We start from the raw sequence: 27,037 nt of genomic DNA, 5'->3' as shown, positions 1-27,037 counted from the left end.
TATTCTTCTCCTTTAGGGTTTTAATCAGACTCCTTCCCCTATCAAATACAACCCAAGTATTCTCTGTCTGGGTCTTAGCAAATTTACTCTTTGAAATTTTAAATCTAATGTAATTCTTCCCAGGTTCTCAGCTGCTATTAACATCATATGTACAGTATATTATACTTATTTGTAATTTTGGCTATATAGTTTTGAGGAGCAAGGATACTGAACTATAGCAATTACAATGTTTAAGTTAAAATTTAATCATACTGAAAATATATCAATGATTATAGAATATAACTATGTTTCATACATTGTCTTCTTACAGGCATATATCCTATAATCCTCACTGAAAAAAATTCCCAGTTCATACCTGTGCACTTCCATTTATTACAAGTAATATTTTGAGGCTCTTCATATGAATACTACGATCCAGCAGTTCCACAGCCTTGTCCAAGTCATCTTGGGTGGTTAATGGAATTACCAACTAAACAAAAAGGAACATAAGGAATTGTGTAGCCATCTCATCAAGTCCTTCCAGGAGTATCTCCATTATTATGGAATTATCAACCTCAAAATACTTTGCTCCTTGTCAGTATAATGAAATTCTGAATGAATACATGTATCTAGGTTTTTTTCTTCTCATCCTACCATCACTGAAATCATAAAATGAATATGAATAAATTTTTTGCTTTCTTATACATTAAATTTTTCTAGAAAACATATTTAAAGATTAAAGATCAATTTTCTAGGATATTTCCACAATATCGTTAAACTTAAGTTATAGTCTCTTCACCTCAAAACAGCATTAAGGAACATAAACAAAAACTATATAAAAGTATTATCTTTCACCTGCACTGATGAAATTTTTATTTTTTAAAAATAATAACCAGAGAAATGCATTCTCACCAGTGTACTTACCAACATATAACACGCAACTAAGCACTGGTGGCAGATGCCGTGGCGGGGTGCCACCAGTACTGTGCCTGCAGTCTATAGCCCACCTTGCACTGCTGTCCCTGACCATGGCAACGTGGCCACCGCCATCTAAAGCAGTAAGCTGAACAGGTGAGCCACCCTCAGTAAGCCCTGGATGCTGCACTCTGCTTTCATCAGTCCTCTTACGGATCAGACGTTAAAAGCGACAGAAGCACCTGAACAGTCTGTGAGGGAAAAGCAAGCTTCACACTACTTAACAAAATACTTGTTTTAAATGTAAATCTACTGTCTCGCATACAGGGCTGTCGTTACCATCTTTCTAAATTCCATATATATGCGTTAGTATACTGTTTTGGTGTTTTTCTTTCTGGCTTACTTCACTCTGTATAATAGGCTCAGACAGCAAAACAGACACAGATGTATAGAACAGTCTTTTGGGGGAGGGGGGGATGATTTGGGAGAATAGCATTAAAACATGTATAATATCATGTAAGAAACGAATCACCAGCCCAGGTTCAATGCAAGATACAGGAAGCTTGGGGCTGGTGCACTGGGATGACCCAGAGGAATGGTATGGGGAGGGAGGTGGGAGGGGCCTCAGGATAGGGAACACGTGCACACCCGTGACGGATGCATGTTGATGTATGGCAAAACCAACACAAATAAAGATAAAAAAGTAACAAAAAAAATGTAAATTTACTAGCTAAAGACAACTCTGTCAATAATCTTCAAAGTACATTCCATTTCATTAAAAGGACAGAATGAAAACAAGCAAACGTACTCCACACTTGTGAGCCTGCACTAACACAAGCAGTATACAGGCCATGCGAACGTAAAGGGCCAGTGAACTAGGTAAGGGTGTTGTGCAGTATGAACACCCAGCAGACAAGGGTTTCCCCTAAACTAGCAGTGAAGGCAGAGCACAGCAGAAAGCAACTTCTTGGTAAATACTGTCTGTCTAATAAATATCATAGGGTAAAGCTTCATCTGTACTCAAACCCACTAGCCGATATGGTGTGAACTCGTTCTCTGTAGATTTCTTTTATGAAAACTACCCCTTGTTTAAGAAAGGCTGCCAGACACAAATACAAGGCAGACTAATGTGAATTACATCATACAATCTGCCTACCCTCTCTCAGTACTTGAAATTATATTCCCAATTTCTGTTCATAGCAAATTTTATACTGTTACAACTTATCTACTATTAGGCCCTTTTTTTTCCTGAGAATTTTTTCTTAAAACAAACAAACAAACAGAATAGTAACTGATATCAAAAAAACAAGTCTGATCTACTTAATTAAATTCCTTCCACTTTTCTATCAATCATGAACCCTTTGTTCCCATCTTTAATAGCTTTTAAACTAAATTTTAAATACTAGAAAACATTTTAAAGCAATGATAAGGATTGTTCTGCCAATTTTCACTTAAGGAGAAAACCTGAATATTTACTTTAACTACACATTATTTATAATTGTATTGTTTACTTCTTCAAGGAAAAGATACTAGTTTAAATCACAGTAACAGAATATTAACATAAATGATTCTACAGCTTGCTAGAGTGAAATCTGGACATTCTGGAGGAGCCTGGAGTGGCACCTTGGTCTATAGCTCTGATGTAATCTCTCATATGTGCTAAGGGCACCTGTTACAAATTTTAAAACAAGAACTAAAAGTCGAGAACAAGTTTCACCTTTTCTAAATTATACTAAATAAATTACCCAATATTTTCTTGTTTGGTGAATTCACTTCAGTCTCATTCATAAAATCTATTTCCCTCAAGCTTATTACAGGTACATCAGTTGTATGTTAATAAAAATAATTTCTGGAAAGGAAACAAAAAATTGAGTCCAAAAATCTCATTAAATAGAACCTAAATTTGAAATAAATGAATTATCTTTTAACTTTACATAGTGAAACATGAAAACAGTTCATAAAAAGGTTCACCGTCTACCTATCTAAAATGGAGAAAGTCTTAGAAAATCCACTTGGCCTGCACATCCCCGTCTATGCCCTGTGACAATACATACCTGCCTGACACTGTATAAGATAAAGATCCAATCCCAGCTTAAATTGTTTCAATTCTGGTAAACCAAAAAATTCTTTTAGAACAGAGGATTTTGTACTACACAGAAAAAAAAAAATATTTATAGAACCGGAATAAAAACAGTATCAGTGAGTTTTCTGCATGTCTACAGGTCCATAAAACTAACACCTCTTTTAAGTCTCTCCCTAGTACCCCCACTGTCCAAGAACACACACCAGGCTTGTCATTTTGTGAATCAGAACATAGCTAACTCAAAAATCACAGACTCTCACAGGAACTCAGAGCGGCAGGAAAACGTTAAGCAATGTAATGTTGTACCCTAATGCCTACCATACTTTTGCCAAGAGGACACCCAGATATAAACAGCAAAACCACTCTAAGAATCCTTCAGAAAGCATGAGAAAAAGAAGCTGATACGGAGAAATTTCCCAATTTTTGGAAAATGGGAGCAAGTTGCTAAAACCTAGTCAATAAGCTCTACGTCAATCCTCAAGAAAACCCTAGAAAATATTATATGCAGGCACCCCTGCTTTAGAGCACATCACCTATGCTCTTCACAGATTCTGTTTTTTCACAAAGTGAAGGTTTGTGGCAACCCTGCCTCAAGTCTATTGGCACCATTTTCCAACAGCATTTACTCCCCTGTGTCTCTATGTTACTTTCTGGTAATTCTTCCAAATATTTCAACTGTTTTCATTATTATTGTAACTGTTATGGTGATCTATGATCAGTGATCTTTGATGTTACTATTGCAAAAGGATTATAATTTGCTGAAGCTTACAATGATGGCTAGCATTTTTAACTATAAAGTATTTTTTAATATCACACACTTGAGAGACTATAACACATGCATAACTGTACTGGGAAAACAATTCATGTGACTGGTTCTATTACAACAGTCACTTTATTGTAGAGGTCTAGACTGAACCTGCAGTATCTACAAGGTATGTCTGTAAACAAACTGGGAGAACTCAGAAAAGGAAATGGCAATTTTAAGAGCTCAGACAGGAACAATATCAACAAATCATGCAAAACTAACCTAATTTTCTTGACAGACATACTAGGCTCACAGGTCAAGGAAATATTGTAGTCAATGTACCTTGGCATTTGAAAGTTTTCCATGACACAATTTTAGACCAAACAAAACCAAAACAAAGATATATCTGGGTTCCCCAGAATCGTACCATGAGATAAAGATTCAGGTATGTTTATAAAAGATACTAGGAAACACTGGCAGGGTAATCGGGAAGACAAGGAAGAGAGGAGGTCCATAAAGGGTGTACCACCCAGCAAGTTGGCACGGTGGGCAAGTGGGGCCCATCCATCCCCATCTCCCACCACATCTTTGAGCCTCGTATCACCAATCCCCATTCCCTCCCTTATGTACTCAGGTTACACCCTACAGTCGTATCTCTGAGAAGTCCTCAGAATCTCAGGGGCAGGCAGTTGGAAATCAGGCTAGCACAGACACAAATAAGTGTCAAGACAGGGCCAGGCAAGAAGAGGTGTTCATAGCTAACCAAAAACCCAAAAAGTATTTGAAAAATGATATTTTAAGGTATTACTATAGTATGGTACTCATCACTTTGTTCAGAAACACTGTTTGTTTGGATACGGATTTTTACTTATTCAAAATACTTTCCACTTTATGAGTGATATCTTTAGACAAGCCATATTTGCATGTTCTCTTGCTTTAAAATGACAATAATTCATTAGAAAATCTAATATTTCAAATATTTTTATTAGCACAATGCTTTAACATTTGCAAAGTACTTGCACGTTTTCTAATTTTTACTAAACTTCCCACTGTCACTCCATTACCACTGACATTTTTTTCTATTCCTGACACACAAGTCTTTTCCTTCCCAGGATCTCTGTATGCTCTGCTCTCAAGCTGCTCTCTACCATGAATGTTATTCCCCTCAAATTCTTTGTAGGGTTGGCTTTTCATACTTCAAATCTCAACAATCAAGTATTACGACCTCATTTAGCTCTTCCTTAGTATTAACTAAATAAGACATATACTGCCCTTGCCTTTATCCTTTATCATAATATTTTATGCATTTCCTTCAAAGAATTTACATATTTAAACAATTCAATTATTAACTGTCTACTTCTACTACAAGTCTATAAAATTCACTAGGGGCTGCAATTCATAAATCATAACCATCATGCCTTGCAAATTCAACAGATATTTCTGAGAGGGAAAAGAAAATAAATTAACCAATTAACTAAACTGTCCCTAGAAATTTTTAAATCTCAAGATCTTGATCTGAGATCATAGGATCTGAAAAAAATCTCAGAGATGTGCAATCCAAATTTTACAGAAGGCTCAAAAGGGATTCCCCAGAACACAGAGCTCCTTAGTGTCATAGTGAGCCCCTGAGATTACATACTGACTCCCAAACATAATCTAATCACATCCTTACCAGTATGAAAGCAATCCTTTAAGCTTTAACTAAACTGTCCAACTACCAAAGCCCTGTTGTCTCTGTAGAAAAGTATACAGTATGAGAAGGACAGAGTTCATCAATAAAGAACAAAGAACAAAAATAAAACATAAACAAGCAGCAAACTTCTAGGCGATACATGCATTTCCTCCTTTAACAGATTCTCAACTGTTGCACAGCAGCACCTTTCAGTACCTTCCACGATGAAAAAATGCATTTTAATGAGTTAAAATTTACTACTGATATCTTATTCCTCTAAAACAGCACATCTGTATCGATGCCCAAATAAAAGCACAATCATCCTAAAACAATCTCTTAAATAAACACACTATTTTTCCAAAAAAAGAACTTGAAAGTTAATGTGCACATGTTTACCTCATTATTGGTATAATGCAGATCCATAGACTGTCCAAAGGCAATTTTAGCTTTAGACCTCAGGTCTTCCAGTTTAACTGGTCTGGGGAACTGAAGGATTCTATGTAAACAGAATTTTAATATATTTTATTTTCTTATGCACAGTTAAATAACTTAATCATAACAGTTATCTCCTGAATACAGAAATACAAAATCAAGTTAAAATACAAATATTCACTTTACTTACACATTACAATGGCTCATTTCTGATCAGGTGCACTAACATTTTAACACAAAGTTCAAGAACTCTGAAGTCTGTTCTAGCCTAATAAAAATTATAAAAAGGAAATACTCAAAATACTCTGCAGTTTATAATTTGCACTGTTATTTATAAGAATATTAAGTAACAATGTAAAATGTTCATTTTGGAAAGTGATTAATAACTACATCATGGCCATACGATGAAACTGTTAAAAGAATAAAGTTGTTCTCTGGGAATCCAAGTTCTGATTTCTGAACTCTTATCAACTCAGTATTTCTGAGTGCATGTGCACGCACACACACACAAACACACACATACACACATATATATCACGTAAGCATCCACATCCCAAATAAATATTTTTAAAGAATTAAAAATTTTTAATCCTAGAATTTTCTTCTTATTTCACAAAGGATTGACTTGTGTTGCCCCTAGGGACCATGCCTCTAAGCTTGGAGACTATCTACTAGACTTGTAAGTTTTGTAACAGGAGGGATCATGCATATTTCACTTTATTCCCTTTATAGCCCAGCATATAGTAAGTACTCAATAAACAGTGCTCAATGAACTATAACAAAATTGAGAATATATCCATAAAAGTTGTAAACAGGAAAAAGTAGACAGGACAATACTTGTATGATGTATCTGCATCCCCTACTCCCTTCTTTTCTTCAAGTTTACTTATTTGTTAAAGTCCTTATTGAATTTGTTACAATATTGCTTCTGTTTATGTTTTGGTTTTTTGGCCCTAAGGCATGTAGGATCTTAGCTCCCTGACCAGGATCAAATACACAGTCCCCGCATTCGAAGTGCAGTCTTAACCACTGGACTGCCAGGGAAGACTCTCCACCTCTTTTTTTTTTTTTAATCTCTGTGTAAAACATTTTTACATCTTCAGGTTATATGATCTGTGAGCTTTTTAAAATCCTTAAGACAGATAGATCTTTCATTAAATTAATGAGACACTAATAATAGAAATAAAATTCTATCTTCTTTAACATCTACGAGGTCTTGTCAGCAATTCTGTCGTCAACCACCCACCACTGCGACCATTTCCACCATTCCACTGAGATACAAACGTCCAGGTGAAGGGTAGTCGTCCACCTTTGCTAAATAATTTACAGTCACCAGTCCAACACTTTTCTCAATGTTACTAATACAGGTCAAATGATTCAAGTTTTTTCAGAATACTCAAAATTGTGAATTTAAGTCCATACACCTAAAATCTGTATAGTATCTGAAGAGATGATAGAATTATAAGGAGAAAAATATTTAATTTCCACTGAGTAAAAATGTTTTTAAATGGTAATATTTAAAGCTGCATTACACAATGACCTGACTTATTTCCTAATACTGCAAAGTAAAAACATGATTCACTTCTGATGCTTAGCCTGAAATTTGATAGACTCTATCTTAAGTACAAGTACACATTACAGTTACCAACAAGGACTATTCCATTCTCAATTTGTAAGCCATGAGAACCTACATTAAAATCTACAAAGAACCTCTACTATCTTAAGTAGGCCATGCATTTGATTAAATCAATGAACTGACATATAATGCTTCCTTCCTTACCTTTTTTCTCCTCTGTGTTCAAATTTGACTCGAACATCATTCTGTAATGAAATGATGTCATGTCAGAGATGAGATAAAATTCCCAGAATTTCTAAATCACTTTTCTTTTTAGTCACTCATTTAAGATAGAGCAGAGGGGGAAGGAGATTTCAATCAGTGTCAACTCCAATCACCTGACAGTTTCTACCAAAGAGCTGAGTTGAGAATTAGGTTGCTTAATCTGGGCTCAACAGGAAAGAGCACCAAGATCTATTAGTGATGGCATCCCCAGTATGAGACATTTACTAATTCTGTTAGAGAGCAATACAGAATACTACACTTCCACTATCTATGTTAGATGTTCCAAATAAATTTCATGTATGAGAACCAAAATTATCTTCATCTGTAAATACAGAGAATAGTCAGTTATTTAAGTAAAAGCCATTTGTGTGTGTTACATGCCTTAGGAATTGGATGAGATATCTACTCTAGAGAGAAGTTACCACAAATGAAACTATCATTAAAAAAAAAACTGACACCCTTAGAGAAAAATGTATGACAAACAACAAAATACTTGATTCAAAAGTATAAAAGCTAATCACTTCAAACAAGTACTCTATACAATTAGGATATTCAAAGAAGATAATTCACAGAACAAATACATATTTACTAAAATATTACTGAGACAAATACCTGCTTTTTTGGTGATGAGGACTTTGTTTTTCTGGTTTCCTGTAAGGATAATGCTGGTCGACTGGCCTTATGAAGAACAGCCAAATCTTGCATGATTGAGTTCAAAGCTTGCTGATCATCTAGGTATTTTAAAAATAAAACACACACAGAACTGTGATTTCAATATGTATTTATCATAGACATCAATACAAAATTTATAATACAACTCAATGCATCTAGAACACTTTTAAGGCCTGCATTGGTTTTTTTGGTAAAAGAAAAGCTTAGTTATTTAAAAACTGAACATAAATAACATTAAAACTGTACTATATCAAGCGCCTGCCTCACACTAGGTGTTCACACAAGACATTTATAAGGCAAGTACAGTCCTGACTCTTCTCCTGATGTAACATCCTCGGATATGGGTCAAAACAACCCTGTTATAACAAATTCTTTTCTATGACTCCTAAACAAAACATCAACAAGACATCTAAAATCTTAATTAAACAAGTGGGGAAAAAATAAATACCTTTCTCTAAATACTATCATTATTTAGCATGTATGTTTAAAATACAGAATTCCTTTCAGAGTTTTTCTCTTTCATCAGTACTTCAAGTCAGAAACAAAGAAAAGCTGTATCTGTAGATAAAGGGCTACTGATATTTGGATGTGGTTTTTTTTTTTTTTTTAATATCTTTACCATAAGGTTCAACAAGACTACATTAACAGACTAATGACCTCAACCACTAACAACTTAATAGGTATCAATGCAAGAAAAATTCACTTCTTAGAAAAAAGTACTGAATCCATAAAACTGAAACAATCATGAACCATGAACTTTTAATCTTTTCCAAACATACCAAAGATTTCTTTCTAAGACTATATAAGCATGAGCATCCTAGTAATGATAATTGTATGATCTCTGGACAATTTAATTGATTTTTCACTAGTAAATCAATTCTACTAATGATAATCAACAATTGGTCAATAAAGGAACTGAGGGACTTTACAGCTTACATTTTACAATGTAACCATTTTTGGTAATAATAATTTATGTTCCACAGCAGTAGTAATTAAAACATGCTTTATCCTGTAAAGGGAGATCATTAAAAAGAATTTGGCAAGTTAATGGCTTTATCAGTCTTTTGAACACACAAATTGCTTATTTCTCTAACATTTAATTTTTTTACAACACTCAATATATTCTGTTCTATAGTGAAACTACTTACATACTAAAATTAAAATTATGGCTCCAAAGGTTTTGTTAACAAATTCCAGGTCCAGAGAAAATTTTAATCCTTCAAGAAGTATTGTTTGTGAAATAAAATTTCTACATAATATTAGCTTAGCCAAACAGTAACTGAGCCAAATGGGTCTATAACGTAATTACAACATGTGTGCTGTATATGGGTCCAAGCCAGACTATGTCATTTATTGATAAAATATAAATCCTTCCTTAGAAAATACTATGAACTGGAATGAAATTATCTCATATAACTTTCTTATGAAAAGTAAGACCCGTAATTCTACACTGGGGAGAGGAAAACTTTTAATACCTAAACGTATCTATGTCCTAATTATTTTCTTCTTTAAGCATGTGAATTTAGGCATTTTCAAAATATTTCATGTTCAACATTACATGTTTAATATTATAACACCAAAATAAATTCTTGGGAAGGCTTTGGCTTAAATCTCTTATCACGTTTACATATATTAACTCAGTACATGTAATATATACTCAGTATATTACATGTACTGAGTTTAAAGAAATGAATACCATTGCCATTGTACATGTAAAAAAGTAGAGAGGGCCACTGAATAAAAGTAACTTCTCAGGGAGATGACATACAACTGAAGGGTTACTTAACCGAGTTCCTTCTTTTTTCTGGTTTGAAGGAGAATCAGATGCTACATAAGTACCCAACAGGAAACTTGCTTTTGATAAGACATAAGCTAACAAATGCCCAAAGGATCAAGCAAAGTGGTGAACTTACACTACAAGCACTGTTCTAACAATTCTAGACCATTTCACTCTATTAAGAATCTCTATGGTGGTTACAGGTACCAGCAAGATTAGACAGGTTATAAACATCACAGGATCATGAGTTGCTCTATATGGCAGAGAGGCTGCTCAGAGGATCCCACAGTCTGACCAAGAGTCACACAGAAGCAGCAGTGGATTTCTGACACACATTAAGAGGACGTTTCATTGTTGAGCACAAACACAGAAAATGTTTGGGAGGTAATAATTTCAAATAAAAGATTTATCAGAAATGCTTAATTTATTAGCTTTTATGGTTCATTCATTATACTTAAAGTATTTATAGGAGAAAATCTTCAATTAAAATTCAAGTATCTGTGATGCATCCTTCTAAATAGTCACAGTTTCTTGAGACTACCTCTGTAAATGTTTTTAAGCAATGACTGTACTTTGCATACTATGGTGAGAGCAACAAAAATGAAAAGCTGGTACGAATTCAGTAAAAGTTCCAATTTGGAACTGGAGGTGAAGGTGACAAAAGTGGAGCATCTGGACCACCTGATGGCACTGCACTCCTGGTTACAAAAAGAGGAAACGGAAGAGAAATTTAAAAAGTAGGAAGGTAGGGGTTTTGCCTACACATTTACCACAACAGACACACTGATGTGTGCTAGCCCTTCCAGTGAAGAACATGGACAAATTTAAGCTCTTTGGCTCTAATGTCATGTATATACATATAAGACTGAATAATATCTTTGTTAAGCAAGGGATAGGAACACTGTGACAAAGACAAACATTGGCAAATACATGTCAGAATTAAGATATTGGTATAAGATACTGGTCTAAATTTAAAACCTCAGCTTCCAACTACACAGTCTATTTTTCCCCATTAGGATAGGATGGGCCATTTGCTCCATTTCTTTCTAGTTTTTCCCTGTCTAATCCCTGCCTCACATTGGAACCCTCAACTCCAAGGAGAAAAGGAGGGGGAAAAAAAGAAAGTACAGAAGAAAACAAAAAGATATATAAACTTAACCCCACAATCCATTCCCATACTTTGGCCTTCCTTTCCATTAACATTATATGACACCACAGAAAACCCACAAGAGTTGTAAAACATATCCTCCTTGAGCACCAATGATTTACTCCTCTATTCTGTTATAAAGTTTTATGATTCACTATTTTTATGCAGCTCTTTTCTTTAGTCTATCTATACTACTATACTGCTGAGTAATTATATAATAATTCATTCCTCAGCCTTTACTCAATCTTTACAAGTCAGGTTTCTTTACCAAAAACTTTATCTGGCCATCAGACTCTAAGAAAATCACAATCCAAAAAAATAAATAAATAAAAGAAAGAAAGAAAAAATCACAATCCATCTTAACAGTTTATTTTGAATGTCCACATCATGTCCTGCACAAATTGGTTATCCCAAAACTGTAAAAGTCAACACAGTAAGTGCTTTAATCGAAAATCTATTAAGTAAATAAATGTAAAACATTATATAAACCTACTAAATCATAAGATTTCTTCCTAAGAAGCTCATCATACACACAGAGAAAGCCCCCACCCCATATTATCCTTTAATTATAGATGAGAAATGCTTTTAGTTGGAACTCACCCATCATGGCAATCAGCTTGACTACTTGGAAATTAGGGAAACGGTTCTCCCATCAGCATTCTCTGTGGCCTAAGGAGGTAAAAAATGAACACGGTAATAGTAAGAAGGAAGAGAAGAGGGAGCCGTAAAAAAAAAATCTACAAGTAACACTAATGAGAATGTACAATATTAATATTTTACACATTTTTATGGGGAAAGTGCCTTATTCTTCCCAGATATTCAATTATTGAGAATGAACTAAAAATCATTATGACTTTATATTAAATTTATTTCAATATTGTTCAGATTCCTGTCTATCTAAACTAAAGCAAAACAAAATGGAACAATTGTTGACAGTTAAAAAGCTTAAGAGATAATTGAATAAACTCAAGCTCCCACAAGGCAGAGGCACATAAAGATGAATGGAAAAGGTCATGTTTAGAGACAAAAAGGAGGATATCAATAAAGTAGTAAAAGCCTACAAAAATTCTCTCCTCCATAAAAGAAAAAATTATCAGAATCAACACAAAGGAATTAACCAAAAGTTTGCGGCCATCTGGGAAGAAATTCTGTAGTCTCAATAAAAACAGAAAGCCTTGTGGTGTTTTGGCCTTCCCTATTCTTATCTTTCCACCCTTTACTTCCAGCTCCAAATTAGCAATTTAAACCAACAAGCCCAGAGATTTCCCAGACAGTCCAGTGGTTAAGACTCTGTACTTGCAATGCAGGAGTGCAGGTTTGATCCCTGGTCAGGGAACTAAGGGGACTCCTAGGTGGCACAGTGGTAAAGAATCCGCTTGCCAAAGCAGGAGACATCAACAGATGCAGGTCTGATCCCTGCATTGGGAAGATCCCTTGGAATAGGAAATGGCAGCCCACTCCAGTATTCTTGTCTGGGAAATTCTATAAACAGAGAAGCCTGGCAGGCTACAGTCCGTGGGGTCACAAAGAGTTAGATACAACTGAGCACATACATACAACTGGGAACTAAGATTCCACATGCTAGAATGTGGCCCAAAAACAAAAAGCCCCAACAAGCCCAAAGTCCCCATGAAAATGAGCAGCCCGGCAGCCACTGAAGGCAGAATGAATTCCCCCAAAATTATTATATTTGACCTATCTAATGGTTTGCTGATAGACCCCCATTTGAAAGGCTGCCTTTATTTAACCTGACTTAAAGCTTTTCCAACGCGAAGAGCTTGGGGTATTTACTGAAAATCAATCAAGGACAACTGTTACGTATCTCAACTGTCAGAGGTTGGGGAAAAAATAGTTGGGGCAGGCAATACATTAAGAAAAAAATTTTCTAGAAAAGCTGAGGAATGAGATGTCAGTAGGGAACTCTGAAAATCTCCTACAGATTCCTAGAAATCTAGAAGTTATGCAAACGCCCAAGGCTGTTGCACAGTCAAGAAAGGCCTTTCACCTCTGGCTAACTTTGAGGCTTTGTGCAGCATTAAGTGAAGCACGAGGCCGAACTGTAAATGCCTGACACACACACACACACACACACACACACACCCCTTGAAAGACTGTGAGACTTAAAGGTTCCAAGTATTTAAGGAAATGTGTCTAATCACGAGCTGACAACTAAACTAGGAGCAGTCTTCAGGGACCACATACAACAGAATACAGACTTTAAAAAATGAGTTCTGAAATGTCATTAAACAAACAAACTATAACAACAAAAGAAATACAGGGGAGGGAGAAGAACCGGATTTCCAGAGGTGGTACATTAAAATATTTTAAATGTCCAGTTTTCAAGGAAAAAAAAAAAAACAAAGACATTGGTCCATACACAGAGAAAAAGCAATCAACAGAAACCGACCCTGAAGAAGCCCAAATGTCAGACTAACTAGATCTGTATCAAAATTCCAGATTCCCTTCAGCATGAACTACATTGTTTGTACAAGCAGTTTAGGCACAGTAAGCCATTCGTGTCAGTTAGGCAGGTGGGAACCCTCCTGAAATCCAAGTTTTCAGATGCCAGCAACGAGCAGGCCTCATAAGCAGTTATTTCAAGGATAAGGAGCAAGGTCTACTGTAACTCTTTTTTACACAAGCAGCAGGAGGAAATTAATAGACAAGTTTAAAGAAACTGCATAATCAATAATTATAAGCATGCTGTTCGGTGTGTATTATGTAGATGTAGTTTATATAACGACAACAGCACAAAAGACAGACAAGGGATGGAGTCAGAAGGAAAGTTTTGTATGCCACTATAATTAAGTGGTATTAACTCAAACTATATTGTTGTAGGTTGAGATGTTGATTTTAATCCCCAGGTCAACCACTGAAGTGCACATTTATTTAAATGGCAAAAGAAACAAGAGAATTAAAAAGCACACTAGAAAATATCTATTTAACAAAAAGAAGGCACTAATGAAGGAATGAGGAACAAAGAAAGATATAAAACACACAGAACACACCTGGCAAAAATGGCAGAAGTAATCTTCCCGTTTGCATAATTTTATATATATATATATATATATATGTAAGCAGAACGAACAAAGGCAGAAATGAGCAGACTAGGTTAAAAAACTTGACAACTACATACTATCTACAGCAGACACATTTTAGATTCAAACACAAAATAGATTAAAAGACTAAAAAATACCATGCAAACAGTAGCCAAAAGGCTATACTATTAGCAGAAAAATGGAATATATTTCAAAATGGTTATTAATGGCAACGAAGGATATCTACAGTGAAAAAATGGCCAACTTATCAACAAGATACGTAATTGTAAACATGTATGCATGTAACAACAGACTCTCAAAATACATGAAAAAAGATATGAAATGATTAAAGTAGGACAGTTGGAGATTTCAATGCCTCATTTTCAATAAAGGATAAACAAGTTCACAGAAATATCAATGAGAAACTAAAGATTTAAGTAATGCTATAATATGCTATATAGATAAAATAATTCTATTTAGATATAGAGCATATCTATAGTACACTCAACCCCAAAAGAGCAAAATACACATTTTTCTCAAATGCATGTAGAACATTTTCCAGGACAGATCACATGTTAGGCAATAAAACTTATCTCAGTAAGTATAAATAGATTTAAGAAATATTCTTGGCATATACCCCAGAGAAAAGCATGGTCTGAAAGGATACATGCATCCCAATGTTCACTGCAGCACTGTTTACAATAGCCAAGACTCAGAAGCAACCTAAATGTCCACCAACAGTGGAATGGATACAGAAGATGTGGTTCATATATACAATGGAATATCACTCAATCATTGAAAAGAATGAAATAATGCCATTTGCAGAAACATGGATGGACCCACATATTGTCATAATGAGTGAAGTCAGACAGAGAAGGTGAAATATCATATGACATCCCTTATATGCAGAATCTAAAAAGAAACGATACAAATGAACTTATTTACAAAACAGAAATAGACTCACAGTCTTGGAGAACAAACTTATGGTTGCCAGAGGTGAAAAATTCGGGGAAGGAATAGTTAGGGAGTTTTGGATCGACATGTACACACTGCTGTATTTAAAATGGATAACCAACCAGGTCCAAATGTAGCACAAGGAAATCTGCCCCATGTTATGTGGCAGCCCGGATGGGAGAGGAGTTTGGGGGAGAATGGTACATGTATAGGTGAGTCCCTTTGCTGTCCACCTGAAACTTATAAAGTGTTAATCAGCTATAGTAGTGAGTGAATGTGTCAGTCGCTTGCTGCTAAGTCGCTTCAGTCATGTCCAACTCTATGCGACCCCATAGACAGCAGCCCACCAGGCCCCGCCGTCCCTGGGATTCTCCAGGCAAGAACGCTGGAGTGGGTTGCCATTTCCTCCTCCAACGCATGAAAGTGTAAAGTGAAAGTGAAGTCGCTCAGTCGTGTTTGACTCTTAGCAGCCCCATGGACTGCAGCCTACCAGGCTCCTCCGTCCATGGCAGGAGAAGCATTTTCATTTCCTCCGTCCATTTTCTAGGCAAGAGTACTGGAGTGGGTTGCCATTGCCTTCTCCGTCAGTCGCTTAGTCTTGTCCAACTCTTTGTGACCCTAAGGGCTATTGCCCACCAGTCTCCTCTGTTTATGGAATTCTCCAGCCAAGAATACTGCAGTGAGTAACCATTCCCTTCTCCAAGGGATCTTCCCAACCCAGGGATCAACTCAGGTCTCCTGCATTGCAGGAAGATTCTTTACTGTCTGAGCCACCAGGGAGGCCCTCATTGGCTATGCTGCTGCTGCTGCTAAGTTGCTTCAGTCGGTCGGACCCAACTGAAGTCGGGTTCACTCTGTGCAACCCCATTGACGGCAGCCCACCAGGCTCCCCCATCCCTGGGATTCTCCAGGCAAGAACACTGGAGTGGGTTGCCATTTCCTTCTCCAATGCATGAAAGTGAAAAGGGAAAGTGAAGTCGCTCAGTCGTGTCTGACTCCTAGAGACCCCATGGACTGCAGCCTACCAGGCTTTCCATCCATGGGATTTTCTAGGCAAGAGTACTTCAGTATAAAAGAAAAAGCTCAAAAGACAAAAAATAAGTAAATGAATGTGCAGGAATGACAACAACAAAAACTACAGGTAAATCATAATCATAAATATTTATAAAATATCTATTAAAACAAAATGTTATCAAGCCTTTCCTAACTGTAGAAATTTATAACTTTGAATATAGAACTTTAGACAACCATATGCATAAAAGGCAAACCATAAAGCCAAACAGATTTTTCCTCCTTTTGGTCAAGAGAATAAAAATATAATTGAATAGAAATAAAAGAAAAAAGATACACAATGTATGTTCCCTAACAACAATGAAATGAGAAACTGTTAACAGAAGGAAATCTGGGGGATTTACAAACATGAAAATTAAACACACTCCTAAAGAACTAATAAGACAAAAAAGAAGTAACATGCAAAATTAGAAAATGCTTTGAAATGAATGAAAATTTTAAAACATACTGAAAAGTATCAGCTGCATCTAAAGTATAATTTAGAGGTAAACTTGTAACTGCTGGGAATTTGCTGGTAGTCCAGTGGTTAGGACTCAACTCTCTCAATGTTGAGTTCAATCCCTGGTCAGCGAAGCAAGATCCCACAAGCCACACAGCATGCCCCTTCCCCAAAAAATCAGAGACAAATTTATAACTGTTAATGTTTATATTAAAAAATAAGAAAGATCTCAAATCACTAACCTAAACTTCTACCTTAAAAGATGTAAGAGCATGTTAAGTCCAAAGCAAGTAGAAGGAAAGAAACAATAAGGATTAGAAATGGAAACAAACCAGAAAATAAACTCACAAATTTTTTAAATCAATGAAACAAAAAGTTGGTTACATGAAAAGATCAAAAAAACTGACAAATTTTTAGCAAGATTAACCAAGAAAAAGAAAGGAGGAGGATTCAAATATCTAAACTCAGGAATTAAAGGAGAATTACTACCAACCTTACAGAAACAAAAAGGAAAAGCGAACACTATGAATAATTGTACATCAGTGAATAAGACCACGTGGAGGAAATAAAGTGACTGAATCAGAAATTTTAAAGCTTTTCACAAATAAAAAGTCCTAACCCAGATAGATGGCTCAAGCATTTAAGGAAGAATTACCACCAATTATTAATATTTTATTACCCAGGATTACTCTGATAATCAAATCAAAGATATTTTGAGAAAACTACAGGTTGATAACTTTGTGAATATAGAAAAATACTAACAAAATACTAACAAATCTAATCCAGAACATTAAAAAGAGGGATTCTACACCAGAAACATATAGGATATATCCCACAAAAGCAAGGTGGATTCAGCATACAACATCAATGTAATAAAATACAGATAAAAGAAAGATACATAATCACCTCAATAGACAAAGAAAATGCAAGTGCCAAAATCCAACTGCCTACTCAGAAGATAAGGAAGAGAAGGGAGCTTCCTGCAGCTGATCAGGGCAACCATGAAAAATCTGCAGCTAACATATTTTATGATAAAAAACTGGATATGTGCCTCCTAAGATCAGAGACAAGGATTCTAGTCTTGCCAGTCTTATTTAATATTGTACTAGAGTCCTAGTCAGAAAATGAGGCAAGAAAATGAAATATTTGATAAAAGGAATTCAGACTCAATAAGAAGCAAAACTATACCTATTTGCAGACGACAACCTTGTATACAGAAAATCTAAGTTCACAAAAACAGTATTAGGGTTAATGAAAGAGGTCAGCACAGTTGCAGGATACAAGATCAACATTTAAAATTACCAGTTGTAAACCTATGTCTGATTCAAGTTGAGGTCTGACAGAAAGCAACAAAATTCTGTAAAGCAATTATCCTTCAATAAAAAATAATTTTAAAAAATCAGTTGTATTTCTACACACAAGCCATGAATAATACAGAACTAAAATTTACAAATAAATTCCACTTATATTACCATCAAAATAATATAATTCTTAGGAATATATTTAACAACAACAAGTCTTGTACACTGAAAACTATAAAACGCTTCTGAAAAACATTACAACAGACCTAAGTATCTGGAAAGACATTCCATGTTCAAGGATTGGAAGAAATGTTTTTAAGATGGTAAAACTCTCAAAGTCACCTACAAATTCAATGTAATCTCTATCAAAATTCCAATGACCTTTCTTTACAGCAATGAAAAAAGTGATATTTAAATGCATATGGAACTAAAAGAGACCCTGAAGAGCCAAAACAATAGTGAAAAAGAAAAATAAAGTTGGAGGACTCACACGCTCTTGATTTTAAAAATTACTACAAAGTTATGGCAATCAAAGCAGTGGGAGTACAGAAATAAGGAGGGAGACTGGTGAAACAGAAGGGAGAGTTCAGAAATAAACTCCAACATCCATAGTTAAATGAGTGCCAAGAGAATGGGGAAATAATAATCATCAATAAATGGTACTGGACAACTAGATATCCACACGCCAAAACAAGAAGTTAGACTCCTACCTCACACATTATACAAAAATTAATTCAACATGGATCAAACACAAAATGGAAAAGCTAAATGTATAAAACTCTTAGAAGGGAACAGAGGTATAAACATCATTTTTTACCTACCACCCTGCAGAACTTACCTAAAGGGCACACATTTTTAATATACATTTTACGTATGCATTCACCCAAATAACCACAACAGATAAAAATATAGACATTCCCAGGACCCATGAAGACTCCCTTGTACCTGTCCCCTGTCAGCCACCATTACCCCATAAGGGAACCTTCATCTTGACATTTACTGCCATAGATTAGTTTTGCCTTTTAACATTTCATGCTAATTGAAACATACAAGACATATTCTTTGTATTTTTCTTTTTTATTTTTTGTTTTTGGTTGTGCTACACAATTTACAGGATTTTAGCTCACCGACCAGGGGCTGAACCCATGCCCTTGGCAGTGAAAGCCCGTGAAGCCCTAACCACTGGACCACCACGGAACTGCCTGTATCTATTTTCACTTGATATCTTATGTCTCTGGAATTCTTCAACATACTCTGTACAAGTATTTTATTCACTTTCATCACTGTGCAATATTCCATTATAAGCTTATACCTCGACTAATTCACCCATTCTACTACTGGTGGACATGAAGGCTGTCTCCAGTTACTGGCTATTACAAATAAAAGCTCTATGAACCTCTTGAACATGCCTTTCAGTAAACATACACACATATTTCTGTTGGATATATATCCAAGGAGGGAACTGCTAAATCTCCAAGACATGCATATAATTACCTTCAGCACTTATGGAGGAACATTTCTTCAAAGCGACTGTGTTAAACACAGATACTCTCATCAGTAATGGAAGAGAGTTCCAGTTCTTCCACATCCTCACCAACCCTAGCAGTCATTCTGGTGGCTGTGTAATGTATTTATCACTATAGTTTTAATTTACACTTATCTGGTGATTAATGATGTTGAAAACCATTTTCATTGGTTTACTGGCCATTCTGATATCCTCTTTTGTAAAGTGGCTATTTAACAAGCCTTTTGCACATTTAAAAATTTTAAATACAAGAACTCTGTTGGATATGTTCATTATGGTCTACGGTCTATGTCTTAGCTTTACACTTTGTTTATGGTATCTTCACTCTAACAAATCTAATGTAGTCAGTAAGTATACAGCGGAGAATTTGGGCAACTCCTTAATGAGGTGATTAAGATTAGCATCACATATAAAAGACAGATGGACATTCTGTGTCTCAAGGTTTAATACTCTGAGAAGGAAACAGCATAAACTAAGCAGCTTTCTGAGACTGTATAACCTAAATATAATTAAAGAAAATTCAGACAAAATGAGAAACATTGCATTTAAACAAAAACAGAGATGGCATTCCTCAAAATGTCAATCAAATAAAAGTCAAAGAAAGGCTATGAAAATGTTGCAGATTCAAGGAGAGTAAAGAGACACAGCAACTTGATCATTCCTAAACCTAGACTGGATCCTGCACCAGAGAGAAACTGCTATATAGGCCATTATCAGGTCAAATGATGAAATTGGAATATGTATAGGAATTATTTCTTCAGAAAGTCTACATTCCAGTTACTACTGTCTCTGCTATCCTCCTATTTTTATGCTATGATAAAAATGTGCATGTGTGTTCTAGTGATTATTAACTGGCATAAAAGACATATTAGTAATGAGTTTTTAATCCACAAAACTGGTGGGAATTCAAATATATGGACTGCCTAAAACACCAGAGAAACACTCTGCTACTCTGCATGAACAAAATATAAAAGCCTATATTCTTTATTGTTTAATTAAAAAAAAATTTTTCTTATTGAAGTACAGTTGATTTACTACATTGTGTTAGTTTCTGGTGTACAGCAAAGTGATTCCGTTATACATTTATACACATATTCTTTTTCATATTCTTTCTCATTATGGTTTATTACAGGACACTGAATATAGTTCCCTATACTATAAGTTCAGTTCAGTCGCGTTCAACTCTTTGTGACCCCATGAACCACAGCATGCCAGGCTTCCCTGTCCATCACCAACTCCCGGAGTTTACCCAAACTCATGTCCATCGAATCGGTGATGCCATCCAACCATCTCATCCTCTGTCGTCCCCTTCTCCTCCTGCCCCCAATCCCTCCCAGCATCAGGGTCTTTTCAAATGAGTCAGTTCTTCTCATCAGGTGGCCAAAGTATCGGAGTTTCAGTTTCAGCATCAGTCTTTCCAATGAATATACAGGACTAATTTCCTTCAGGATGGACTGATTAGATCTCCTTGTAGTCCAAGGGACTCTTCAACAGTCTTCTCCAACACCACAGTTCAAAAGCATCGATTCTTCAGCACTCAGCTTTCTTTATAGTCCAACTCTCACATCCATACATAACTACTGGAAAAACCATAGCTTTGACTAGATGGACCTTTGTTGGCAAAGTATGTCTCTGCTTTTTAATATGCTGTCTAGGTTGGTCATAGCTTTTCTTCCAAGGAGCGTCTTTTAATTTCATGGCTGCAGTCGTCATCTGCAGTGATTTTGGAGACCAAAAAAATAAAGTCTATCACTGTTTCCATTGTTTCCCCACCTATTTGCCATGAAGTGATGGGACCAGATGACAGGATCTTAGTTTTCTGAGTGTTGAACTTTAACCCAACTTTTTCACTTTCTTCCTTCACTTTATCAAGAGGCTCTTTAGTTCTTCTTTGCTTTCTGCCATAAGAGTGGTGTCATCTGTGTATCTGAGGTTATTGATATTTCTCCCAGCAATCCTGATTCCAGCTTGTGCTTCATCAGCCCAGCATTTTTCATGAAATACTCTGCATATAAGTTAAATAAGCAGGGTGACAATATACAGCCTTGACGTACTCCTTTTCCTGTTTGGAACCAGTCTGCTGTTCCATGTCCAACATGTCCTAACTGTTGCTTCTTGACCTGCATACAGATTTCTCAGGAGGAAGGGCAGGTGGTCTGGTATTCCTATCCCTTGAAGAATTTTCCGCAGTTTGTTGTGATCCACTGTCAAAGACTTTGGCGTAGTCAATAAAGCAAAAGTACATGTTTTTCTGGACCTCTCTTGCTTTTTCAATGATCCAGCAGATGTTGGCAATTTGATCTCTGGTTTCTATGCCTTTTCTAAATCCAGTTTGAACATCTGGAAGTTCACGGTTCACGTACTGCTGAAGCCTGGCTTGAAGAATTTTGAGCATTATTTTGCTAGTGTGTGACATGAGTGCAATTGTATGGTAGTGTGAACCTTCTCTGGCATTGCTTTTCTCTGGGATTGGAATGAAAACTGGCCTTTTCCAGTCCTGTGGCCACTGCTGAGTTTTCCAGATTTGCTGACATATTGAGTATAGCACTTTCACAGCATCTTTTAGGACTTTCACAAATCTTTTAGGAGTTGAAATAGCTCAACTGGAATTCCCTGTACTACTACACCTTGCTTTTTATCTATTTTTTACATTGCTGTTGCTGTTAAGTTGTGTCTGACTCTTTGCAACCCCATGGGCTGCAGCACATCAGGCTTACCTGTCCTTCACTATCTCCCAGAGGTTGCTCAAATTCATGTCCACCGAGATAATGATGTTATCCTCTGTCACCCTCCTCTTTTGTCTTCTATCTTTCCCAGCATCAGGGCCTTTTCCAATGAGTTGGCTCTTCACATCAGGTGGTCAAAGTACTGGCGCTACAACTTTAATTTTAAACACAGAAGCTTCTAACAGTTAATTCCAAATTCCTAATTTATCCCTCTCCCACCCTTTGGTAAACAAGCTTGCTTTCTATTTTTCTATATCTGTGAGTCTGTTTCTGTTTTGTAAGCAGATTCATCTGTGTCATATTTTAGATTACACATGTAAGTAATATCATACGATATTTTTGTTTCTGTATATGACTGACTTTACTTAGTATGATAATCTATAGGTCTATTCTTGTTGCTGCAAATGGCATTACTTTATTCTTTTTTTAAGGCTGAGTAATATGACCAACCTAGATAGCATATTAAAAAGCAGAGACATTACTTTGCCAACAAAGGTCCGTCTAGTCAAGGCTGTGGTTTTTCCAGTGGTCATGTATGGATGTGAGAGTTGGACTGTGAAGAAGGCTGAGCGCCGAAGAATTGATGCTTCTGAACTGTGGAGAAGTTGGAGAAGACTCTTGCAAGTCCCCTGGACTGCAAGGAGATCCAACCAGTCCATCCTAAAGGAGACCAGTTCTGGGTATTCATTGGATGGACTGATGCTGAGGCTGAAACTCCAATACTTTGGCCACTTCATGTGAAGAACTGACTCATTGGAAAAGGCCCTGATTTGGGGAGGGATTGGGGGCAGGAGGAGAAGGGGACGACAGAGGATGAGATGGCTGGATGGCATCACCGACTCAATGAACATGAGTTTGGGTGAACTCCGGGAGTTGGTGATGGACAGGGAGGCCTGGCGTGCTGCAATTCATGGGGTCACAGAGTCGGACACAACTGAGCGACTGAACTGAATTGAGTATTCGTGTGTGTATACATATATATACACATATATATCTCACATTTTCTTTATCCTTACATCTGTCAATGGACATTTAAGTTGCTTCCATGTCCTGGCTATTGTAAATGTGCTGCTATGAACACTGGGGTGCATCTATCTTTTCAAATTAAGAGTTTTCTCCCAATATATGCCCAGGAGTGGGACTGCTGGATCATATGGCAACTCTAGTTTTAGTTTTTTAAGGAAACTCCATACTGTTTTCCATAGTTGCTGTGCCAATTTACATTCCCTTTTCTCTACATTCTCTCCAGCATTTATTATCTGTAGACTTTTTAAAGGTGGACATTATGATTGGTGTGAGGTGGTACCTCATTGTTCTGATTTCCATCTCTCTAGTAACTGGCAATGTTGAACATGTCTTCATGCGTCTACTGGTCATCTGGATGTCTTCTTTGGAGAAATGTGTATTTAGGTCTTCTGCCCATTTTTTGATTGGGTTGTTTTTCTGTTATGGGGCTGTACAGCTGACTGCATATTTTGGGAATTAAGCCTTGGTTGGTCGCATCATTTGAAAATATTTTCTCCCAGTCCGTAGGTTGTCTTTCCATTTTGCTTTTTGTTTCTTTTGTTATGCAAAAGCTTTTAAGTTTGATTAGGTCCCATTTGCTTAATTTTGCTTTTACATCTATTGTCTTGGGAGACTGACCGAAGAAAACAACGGCACAATTTACATCAGAGAATGTTTTGCTTGTGTTCTCTTCTAGGAGTTTTACAGTATCGTGTATCATATTTAAGTCTCTAAGCCGTTTTGAGTTTATTTTTGTCTATGGTGTGAAGGTGTGTTCTAACTTCACTCATGTACATGTGGCTGTCCAGTGTTCCCAACACCACACTTGCTGAAGAGACTAACTTTTTCCCACTGTATATTCTTGCCTCCTTTGTTAGATTAACTGACTGTAGGTACGTGGTTTATTTCTATAAAAGCCTATCTTCTTAAAGACAGTGTCAAGGCCAGTCATTCATTTTGAGGAGTCTGGTTATTTAATGCCACCAATAAGATTAACCAACTCCTGCGTCTACAATTTTGTTACATCTGTAAATCAACTGAATCTTTCACACAAGGTATGGCTGAAGTACCTTAAAGATAAGGAAGCTGAGGAGTTCACATGTTTACAAAGCAGATGGCACTTACTATTTTTGAACTTGCTTGCTAATAAATGATGGCAAAATAAAAGTCTACTGCATTTGGAAGGATTTGGTCTAAGGTTTACTTTCACTATAAGCCAATAGATTATATGAAAGCAGCTGATATTCACTTAACTTCACTGACTGCTATATATTTATTTACCTAAAATAACACAATAAATTGTGCATAACCAATTAGACTTTGTTCAATTCACAACAGCCAACTTAGGGCCTCCTGACTCACTTTTGCTACATTTAAGGGTCTTTCCCCCCAAGTCTTTAAGTGGCTGCTAAGGTCTACTGACCATCTAATAGAAAACATTTCCCTCACTCACCCAATTATTTATTTTTTTTACATCATCCTATTTTTGCTTCTTGATAAAACACATCATCACATAAAAATTCTTTTAGTCAATTTACTTATTTATTGCACCTCCATCCCCACTGGCACACGGTAGCCTTAAGAACAGAGACTCTGTTGGTATCATTGATCACTGCACCTCTGATGCACAGAATACTGCATGGCTCATAGAAGGTGCTGGGTATTTCAGAATAAAAGAGAACATTTTAAAAAGTGGGAGGTGAAGAATAAGAGAAGACAGGAGTTATCTTGCAAAGATCAAAAAACTAACTCTAAAAGAATGGGTTTGCGGGAGTGGGGAGGTCTACACAAATGCTCAGATACTAAGAAAATGAGTAAGACATTAGCAAGACAGTTTTGTACTCCACACTCAAAAAGCCCATGGACCAATAAAGAAAAGAGAAAAAGACACTGCTGTAGTAATTATGGATTTTAACAGAGAGATGTCATTAAAATACAGGTTAAGAAACAGCCCACTGTGTGACAGTATCTGCCCTACTGTCCTCCAACCATTAATAACTTAGAGTAAGTGCATTTCCCCCATCCCCAAGTAAAGTATGAATTGAGATCAAACCAAATGTTATGTATCTCTGTCTTCACGTAAAAATGACAGTCAAAAGTGGTACTCAATCTAAATACATCAAACCATTCTAACAAGATTTTAATGACTTTCACATTTATAAGAAATGAATAATGATTAGCAGACTGTATCCTGATATGAATAAATTGTAAGTTAAAAGAGATCTATGATCAGGAATAAGAAAAGGGTGCCTACTCATGCCACTATTATTCAGCACAGTTTTGGAAGTCCTAGCTAAGGCAATCAGAGAAGAAAAAGAAATAAAAGGAAGCCAGATTGGAAAGGAGGTAAAACTCTTGTTTGCAAACAACACAATATTATACACAGAAAACCCTAAAGATACTATCAGAAAATTAGTAGAGCTAATTGGTGAATTTAGTAAAGTTGCAGGATACAAAAATCAATACACAGAAATCACTTGCATTCCTATACATGAACAATGAGATATCAGAAAGAGAAATTAAGGAATCAAGCCCATTATGCCACTGCAACATAAAGTATAAAATGCCTAGGAATAAACCTACCCAAGGAGACAAAGAGCTGCACACAGAAAACTGTAAGACGCTGATGAAGGGAATCAAGGTCACAGAAACAGATGGAGAGCGTCCATGTTCCTGGGGTGGGAGAATCAAAGCTGTGAAAATGACTACACTACCAAATGCACTCCACAGATGCAATGCAGTCCTCATCAAATAACCAATGGCATTTTCCACAGAACTAGAGCAAAAAATTCCATAATTCGTATGGAAACACAAAAGACCCCAAACAGCCAAAGAAATCTTGAGAAAGAAGAATGGATCTGGACGTTTCCTGACTTCAGACTGTACTACAAAGCTACAGCAGTCAAAACCATATGGTACCAGCACAAAAAAAGACATATAGACCAATGGAACAAGACAGAAAGCCCAGACATAAACCCACACACCTATGGGCACCTTATCTTTGACAAAGGAGGAAAGAATATACACTGGGAAAAGACAGCCTCTTCAATAAGTGGTGCTGGGAAAACCGGACAGCTACATGTAAAAGAATGAAATTAGAACACTTCCTTACACCGTATACAAAGATAAATTCAAAGTGGATTAAAGACCTAAATTTAAGACCAGAAAGTATAAAACTCTTACAGGGAAACATAGGCACAGCAAGATCCTCTATGACCCACCTCCTAGAGTAATGAAATAAAAACAAAAATAAACAAGTGGGGCCTAATTAAACTTAAAAGCTTTTTCACAGCAAAGGAAACTAAAAACAAGGTGAAAAGACAACCCTCAGAATGGGAGAAAACAATAGCAAATCAAACAACTGACAAAGGATTATTTCCAAAATATTCAAGCAGCTCATACAAGTCAAAACCAGAAAAACAAACAATCCAATCAAAAAGCGGGCAAAAGACCTAAACAGACATTTCTCCAACGAAAACATGCAGATGGCTAATAAACACATGAAAAGATGCCCAACATTGCTTATTATTAGACAAATGCAATAATGAAAACTACAATGAGATATCACCTCACACTGGTCAGAATGGCCATCATCAAAAAATTTACAAACAATAAATGCTGGAGAACATGTGAAGAAAGGGGAACCGTCTTCCACTCTTGGAAGGAATGTAAATCAATACAGCCACTATGGACAACTATGGACAGTCCTTAAAAAA

At 36.2% G+C, this 27,037-nt stretch overlaps 1 protein-coding gene across 1 annotated transcript in view; it reads right to left on the bottom strand.

Moving 5' to 3' along the window:
• Positions 1-27,037, bottom strand: part of MAP3K2 (mitogen-activated protein kinase kinase kinase 2) — a 91,895-nt gene that overhangs the window by 31,380 nt on the left and 33,478 nt on the right. Inside the window, exons 2-6 of the mRNA XM_019969168.2 lie at positions 11,863-11,931; positions 8,279-8,397; positions 7,607-7,647; positions 5,791-5,890; positions 356-469 (exon numbers count right to left, since the gene is read on the bottom strand). Coding sequence (XP_019824727.1) covers positions 356-469; positions 5,791-5,890; positions 7,607-7,647; positions 8,279-8,397; positions 11,863-11,869 — 381 coding nt within the window. The 5' untranslated portion in view covers positions 11,870-11,931. The remainder of the gene's footprint in view (positions 1-355; positions 470-5,790; positions 5,891-7,606; positions 7,648-8,278; positions 8,398-11,862; positions 11,932-27,037) is intronic.

Source organism: Bos indicus, chromosome 2 (assembly GCF_029378745.1).
Source record: "Bos indicus isolate NIAB-ARS_2022 breed Sahiwal x Tharparkar chromosome 2, NIAB-ARS_B.indTharparkar_mat_pri_1.0, whole genome shotgun sequence".
NCBI classification, from domain to species: domain Eukaryota; kingdom Metazoa; phylum Chordata; class Mammalia; order Artiodactyla; family Bovidae; genus Bos; species Bos indicus.
Note: the sequence above shows the minus strand (reverse complement) of the source record. Positions and strands in the feature narration are given on the sequence as shown.